Below are 8,014 nucleotides of genomic sequence, written 5' to 3' on the forward strand. Positions count from 1 at the left end.
TTCAGCAATTATTGAACCTAGTGTCCAAAATGGAAACTGCACTAACAGAGGTCCATTGGTGCACGAATCCCACTGCCTCTTAAACAGAGGAAAGAAGAGTTAATAAATAAATATTAGCTGCTAGGGTAATATCATTTTATACTAAATTGTTCTTTTTAAATTGGTCAGTCTGATGAATTACTACAAACGTAGATAAACTTTAAATAAAGACAGTTTGTTTATGATGTACATAATTATTTTTAATCTAAGATATGTTGCAAATTTTGGGAGAAGGGAAAGGGATTTTTTTGAGTCGATAATCTTCATACACCAGAAACACACTGTGACCCTGTTTCCCCTGCAACGGCAGAGAGAAAAAAAGAGAAAAGTCTTCTTTTTCCAATACATGACATTTTCAGGGGTCGTTTTAGGCTGAAAGTTGTTTTTGAGCAGTGTTCGGACTGGACAGTTTGGACTGCGAACCCTGGCTAGTGATATTAGCTTTTCTGTTTGTCTCACTGAAAAAGAGAAACACACCTGCCATATGAGACACACTTGATGACTTGCTTTTTATAAAGTTATACTAAAATAACGTTAGTGCTCTAAAGCTGAAGGCAACTCTAATGGTCGGCAAGTGTGAGATATTCTGAGAAGCTGCTGTTGTTTTTGAGGAAATGCAATTATTAAAAAGAAAAGATATGTTGAACAGGATTAAGTCTTTAAACCTTATGCGTCAGTAATGCCTTTGCCAGTGATATTTAATCTTTAGAGTAAATCCCAGAACCTCATTAACTGGTTTGAACCCTCCCTTTCTTCAGTCTTTTACGTTGTTGTATGTTTGGAGAGCAACAAAAATAGTACGAGTCGAGCTTTTTTATGTTGTTAGTGCTGTTTAAGTATTTCGTGTAGAGGTAGGTTGTCACTCTTCATGAGTCAGCCAGTGACTCAGCTGCTCATTCAGCAAGTGGAAGTTCATTCCACCACCTGGGTGCAAGTCCAGAGAAAAACCGGTGATGCACGTCCTCCTGGTACGTTTTGTGCATGGTATAGAAAAGGATTAGAGTGACGTGGAAGAGAGATTTAGCTTTGAAATGGGTTTAGAAAAGTGTGCGGTCTTGCTTTTAATTTTCACTTCATTTAATCAGCTGGAAGACGAAATTGCCATTTGCTCGAAGTGCTTCGAGCTACAACAGACGATCCCAATTTCAATTCCTGTATTTTCCATCAAGACAGACAGGCTTGTGATCAAACTCTTTTCATTGGGAGGAAATCAGCAGCAAAATAGCAAAAAAAGGAAAAAAGTGGAATTACACATGAATACCTTTCAACACCCAAACAGATGTCCTGACTGTCATCTCTGTTCAAGGTGGTGAGAACAGGAAGTGAAGGACCCTATTCTGTGGCAAATTTACCCTGACTTCCTGTTCCTGTGTGTGTGTTTAGAGGGGAGGCTATTAGACTATGCTTTAAGAGGTCAACCTACTCTATAAATATTAACACTTTTTTGTAACTTTTTAAAAATAGAAAATGTTGAAATATTGAAAATAGTTTGGATTGGCAACAACTTGCGCCTTCCTTGAGTACCAGAATTAATGGGTGTAAGCACGATTTGCACGTTTCTCCCAGCACTTCCTGTCTGCTCCACAGCTTCCATGGAGTGGCCATTACTTCAATAATCTGTCAGCAGGAACCCTCTGTGTGATAAGAAGAGCTCTGCTGACAGTAAGGAAACTGACTTCATTCCAACCTCAGATTTTACAGTGCCTCAACTACTTGTAAACATTTAAGAAACTTGGGGTGCGTTCTTGTAAACGAGGTTCCACAAGGTTTGAAAAAAGAAAACCGTCCAGGGTTCTACGCTCTCATTGGTGTTCCCTTTATGCAATTTGTTTTAGTAAACCTTTATATATTTAATACGACTTTATTAATTTTTTTTCCTATAAGTATAAGAAGCATGTGATGTACTTTCAAATACCTACTTTTACTCTTGTAAGATCGCTGCCTTTATGAGCAACGAATAAATGCTTACATAAAACCGTCTCACATCCTGCTGTTATGTCAGTCGACAGCTGAATGAATAAAGAGCTGACGCTTAGGTGATGTCACTACACCTACAAGTCTTGCGCAAAACTACCAGTGGCAATTTCTGGATGTTCTGGATATATTCAAGAACAAGTTTGTTAACTCGGCAATCTCAAAGTACTTTAACCTGGAGTTAGAGTCAGAGTCAGTAAGGACTCTGTCACTTTGAGGTGCAATCAGCTGATTGAAGGCCAAGCAACAATATCAGCATGCAAATTCTTATAATTATTTAGGAGGATGTAAAAGGGTGTTGACTGACAAGATGGCAAATATAAATACAAAAATCTAGACCAGAAGGCAGGATTTTAATTGTATGTTTTCCTGTGATGCAATACACTTGTTGTCTAACAATGGTTAAAATTGTTTAAGCATTTTAGACAATTTTCCCAAATATTTCTACAAATGAGAACATTTGAAAATCAAAATACAATATGTTGAGGATTGCAGCAAAACAAAGTTTTTTTTAGTGACTTAGGGATCACGCGGCATGCCTTACATCTTCAGGGTTGAGGGTTTTAATCTTGCTGCCAGTCCGTGTCCATGGAGCTTGTATGTTTTTCCTGTGCTTGGCCGGTTTCCTCCAAGTACTCCAGTTTCATCTCAGTCCAAAAACATGTAGTTTAGGCAGATTGGCATTTCTTAATTGTCTGCAAGGTATGATTGAGGGTGTGACTGTTGGCACCCTTTCCAGGGTTCTCCCTTCCTTGTGCCCTCTGCCCTGTAGGATAGGCTCCAGACAATTATAATACCCCCTACAAAGGATAGTCTATATGGAAAATGTATGGATGTATACTTCCTTGTCACTGTGGTATATTTGTAAGTGGTATATTTGTAGCATTACTATGTATCTTTCACCTAGATATAATGCATATTTAAAGGTGGTTTAAAGTACATAAATGGAAAATGAGTAAAGCTTTAAAACATGCATGTGTCTTTCCAGTACAATGTTTGTGCTTTCTAGTGAAGGAGTCTGGTATACACATCATGCATTTGCATATCTGGTCCTAAAGCAAAATAATAATAATAAAAACTTTCAGAAGCATTTAATTTAAACGATTTAAGAAATCTAGGGCTAAACAGATCATACTCTTCTGTTATTCACTCAGTGAGAAACCATTAATGATATAACAAGTACTTAGATTAGATTATCTATTAAGATTATCTATTAAGTGTAGAAGAAGAGCAAAGAGCATGTCTGTCTTTACACCTCAATCATCCTAGTAATGTGTCACGACAACACAAGCATATAAACTCATTTTGGAGTAAAGGGTGTTGAGGTAGTTTCCTTCACTCTTTTTTTTTTCCGCACGTCTCAAGTTGCAATCAAGGAGGAGCTGCGTGTCCTGCGGGGCCTGTGCTGGAACCTGCAGCTCAGATATAAAGCGCTTCTTCCCCCATGCACGGGGAAAGAGTGAATCACTGCTTTCGAGGAGGAGTCCAAACGAGCACACCGTTCTCACCCAAGCCGACAAACACAGACTAGATCATCATTCAGGACAGTGAAGGACAGATTCGGAGCAGAGCACACAGACACACATACACAGAAAATCAGGTCTTATCGGAGATTTTTTTTTTTCTTTCCAAACACCAATCTGCAGGTGAACGCGCACGTGAGCGCAAGCCATAGAAAGTTTCAGAGAGAGAGACACAGAGAGAGAGAGAGAGAGGGAGAGAGAGAGGGAGAGTTTGCGGCAGGTAAAGTTTTGAGCGGAGTGCGCACATGGCTGCCCTGATCAGCGCCTACTCGTCGTGGCCGGAGAGCTTCGAGTGCACATCCACGGATGGAGACGCGGGGGACGGACGCACGGGCCACCGAGCAGCGGCCGATAAAACCCCCGAACCCCGCATCCGCAGACCCATGAACGCCTTCATGGTGTGGGCTAAAGACGAGCGCAAAAGACTCGCCGTGCAAAACCCGGACCTTCACAATGCAGAGCTCAGCAAAATGCTGGGTAAGGGTTTAGACATGTAGAGATTTATTCTTCTTCTTATTATTATTCTCATTCGTAATTGTCTATATCAAATTATTATTATTATTATTATTATTATTATACAGATTCTTTTCTCAGACATTGACATTGATAAAAGTTGACATACTCCCTGTACTATCCTCTTTTAATTTAACATCAGAGGTTTCATCAATTAAATAACTTTCCTGTGTTTAGTTTTTCGTTTTAATTATGCGTATTATTATTATTATTATTATAATTATTATTACAACATTTTTAAAAAATTTAAAGGCTTGAATTTATAATAAATCGCCCATGTGGTTTAGCCGGATTTGCGAGGATCCTATCAGAGAGTTTTAGTTAAAGTTTTAACTTAAGTTTTAACTTAAAAGATACAAAAGCTTTTTCTGATTGGAAACAAACAAAAAACAAACCAAAAAAAAAAAAAAAAAAACACCACTGTAAATGTATAATAAACTGTAACTAAAATCAGAGCATCCGTAATTCCGACTGGTTTTACTGATACTGATCGAGATGCTGTAGAAGTTTACGGCGGGGTGTCAGCTGAAATCGGAAAAACTACGATACATTATTATTATTATTATTATTATTATTATTATTGTTTTTGTTGTTGTTAAGTTAATATAAATAGTATTCATATTTTAGTTTGCACTGTTTAAATCTAAATTCATAACTACTTTTAAACGTCGTTATATTTTTGCTTTGACGGTATCAGGAACACTTTACTTTCCTTTAAAACAACAATTGTACTTTTTTAATGTAATACAGAAATGAACAGGGAAAAAAAACATTATATGTACCATATAGTACCAACATTACCAGAAATAATGATCGAAATAATAGTGGTTTATTTGAAAGAGCTTTAATAAATTATAATTCTCACATTTCATTATAGTGATTTACTAGATTTTTAGATCTTCTGTTCATGAAATTCATTCTAAATTTCCCTACACTGATATAGTTCATATAACACAACATTTCAGTATTTTTGTCTAAGCAAATATATATGAAATGTTTATATAAGAAAAAAAATTCTAGTGTAATTATAATGTTAATGATCAAGTATGATTCTTTATGTGAGGGAAATAGCGACATGTCTAATGTTTGTACTTTTTTCCTGGGTTGTGGTAGGTAAGTCATGGAAGGCCCTGACTCCTTTGCAGAAGAGGCCGTATGTGGAGGAAGCTGAGAGGCTACGGGTACAACATATGCAGGACTACCCTAACTACAAGTACCGTCCTCGTAGGAAGAAGCAGTTGAAGCGAATCTGTAAGCGGGTTGACCCAGGTTTCCTCCTGCCTGGCATTGATCAGAGCTCTCTGTCAGACCCGCGGGGTTGCTGTCACCCTCTGGACAAAGAAGAAGAGAATACTGTCAGTGGGAGCAATGGATTCTCTTCCTCTAGTGCAACTTTGCCTGGTGTCAGGGTCTTCAGGGACCCTGCAAACTCCAGCAGCAATTTTGACACATATCCTTATGGCCTTCCCACTCCACCTGAAATGTCCCCTCTTGATGTGGTAGATCATGAGCATCCATCCTACTATTCAGCATCCAGCTCTGTCCCCCCTCCCAGCTCCTGCTCATCTTCTGCTTCAGGCCCAGAGGATCAACGTCCCACCCCAGCTCACATGGGCAGCCCTCCTCCTTATCACCCTGAGTACTCACATCAGTCCTCTCTCCATTGTGGTAGCGCACATCTGAATCACATCCCTATGCCACACCAATGTAGTGGAACCACCCTTATCCCTACTCCTCCACTGTCCTACTACAGCACTGCATTCCCTCAAGTCCCAGTCCACCATGGCCTCCAGGGACACTTAGGGCAACTCTCACCCCCACCTGAACAGAGTCACTTGGAGACTTTGGACCAGCTGAGCCAGGCTGAACTGCTGGGTGAGGTGGATCGTGATGAGTTCGACCAGTACCTTAACTCCACCAACTATCATGGCGAACAGGGTGGTATGACCGTGACAGGACACATCCAGGTAACACCAGCATCTACTTGTCCCAGCAGCACCACAGAAACCAGTCTTATTTCTGTACTGGCCGATGCAACAGCTGCCTACTACAACAATTACAGCATTTCTTAAAAAGTGAAACAAACCAAAAGACAATAATTTTAAAGTCAACAAAGACAAAACCCATAGACTTTAAATGGGACAGCAATGTGATTGGCAGGTGAATGAAAGAGAAGTGATGTAGAGAGGAAAGGAGAAGCTGTGGAGAAGTCAATGGACACCTCAGGGATGCATAGATAATTGTTCTAAAGTTCATTCCCATTTTTGTTTCCAAAAAGGAAAAGGATGAGGATAAAATGACTGGAATAGCTGTTAGTCCTGCTGAAATGTTCTCAGACTTTGCCAGAGATGCTTGTATATTTGCCCTATAGCTTATTTATGTATCTAAATGTTTTGCATTAATCCATATTGTATTGCTGTTTTTTTTTTAATCCTCTAATAATCATATCTTTAATACAAACCTCATTTTTTTTTTTACCTCAAGACACCATATTTAATTGAGACTGGACTCTTCTGCGATTTCTTTTTCATCTGACTTAGTGTTTCGTGAAGGAAATTCTGTAGTCTCCCTTTTCTATTCACATCCATATGAATTATATATTATACTTATAAATTGTTACCAAGAAAATAATAATAAGGAATATTATTGTATGCTGATTTAGGTTTGTGGCATTAATTTAATTTGAATAAAATACCAAATTTCTAATTTGATATCTCCGCAGATATCAGTGCGAGCTAAGATTGTAGATCAAAAAGAAAGCTGATGTATATTAAAAATTGGGTTGCTTGTATGATCGTTATGAAGGACCAAGCATTTGGCATTTTTCCTTGAAAAACTGCATTGTGTATGTCGAAGTAAACCCAGCACATTGACAATGTTTATTGTTTCGGATGACCTGAAAAATAATGCTTTGTAGATGCTCTAGCAATTTGTGAAATGTTAAAATGAATGTTCTGAGAAATCAGACAATACAGGCTACAGTGAATAAAAAAACATTATAACACTGGTATATCAAAGACTCTTGTTTTGGCTGTCGCAGATAGGCCAATCTTTTTAATCACTGCTTCTTAATTTGCACCTTGTTTCCTTCTTTTGTATGCCCCAAACCAACCTAAATGATCTTTGAGCTTGTGGAGATCAGTTAATTGTGGTGGTTAATTTTACAGTAGTTTATAAACAATCAATTTCTAACACCAATAGCATTTAAAAAAAGTTTTTGAAAAGGTTTCTTAGGAATCAACTTTATTGTTTATCGGTTCTAGTAATTTAAGCGTACATTAATTCGAGTTCCCTCATCTAAGATTAAGTATTGTTTGGATCTTTGATAGTATACGCACCATGGAGCTGGTGGTACCCGCCCTGTGTTGCCAGGCTGGTATGACTACCATGTCTCCTGCTTAGTTTCACTCCCACACACTTTCAAAGGATCGGCATAGAACATCGGTCTCGTCTCCCTGCATTGCCGCCTCCATTTCCACTGGCCTTTTGTTTGCTGTGTATTATTCAGGGTGTCTTTCTTAAGCAGAAACTCCCCTCCTACTCTTCCCCCCACACCACCCGCCTCCCCCCACCCACATTGCTCCCTATTTACTATCTTGCTGATGCAGACTTTCATAATCTCCATGAAATAAATAAATGCACCTCAGCCCTGTTGACTGTTTTACACGTTCATCGTTTTTCTTTTTCTCCTAGTCTTTTTTCCCCCAAAAAATTCCTCTTCATTTTCGATAAAAGGAATCTGGACGGGGGGAGAAAAGCGGGTGATGGTGGTGGTGGGGGGTGTTTGACAAATCCTGGAGTCTGGCTTGGTCTTCCTGCGTTTTTTGGGAACGGTTGAGTCGCGTTCCTTGTAAAGAGGATGTAGCGGAGGAGCAGTGTTTCCTGCCTGATAAGAGTAAAGCCTCTCTCCGTCAGGATGTTTGGGCCCTGGCTGGTCCGTGCATTAAAAGAGCCCATGGCAAGGG

At 39.1% G+C, this 8,014-nt stretch overlaps 1 protein-coding gene across 1 annotated transcript; it reads left to right on the top strand.

Moving 5' to 3' along the window:
- The first annotated feature begins 3,252 nt into the window (after nt 1–3,252).
- On the top strand, nt 3,253–7,053 carry sox7 (SRY-box transcription factor 7). Its single transcript, XM_053489522.1, has 2 exons — nt 3,253–4,013; nt 5,163–7,053. Exons 1-2 carry the CDS (start codon nt 3,782–3,784, stop codon nt 6,119–6,121), a joined length of 1,191 nt encoding a protein of 396 aa, XP_053345497.1. The 5' UTR covers nt 3,253–3,781; the 3' UTR covers nt 6,122–7,053.
- Nucleotides 7,054–8,014: the final 961 nt, after the last annotated feature.

Source organism: Clarias gariepinus, chromosome 27 (genome assembly GCF_024256425.1).
Source record: "Clarias gariepinus isolate MV-2021 ecotype Netherlands chromosome 27, CGAR_prim_01v2, whole genome shotgun sequence".
NCBI classification, from domain to species: Eukaryota; Metazoa; Chordata; class Actinopteri; order Siluriformes; family Clariidae; genus Clarias; species Clarias gariepinus.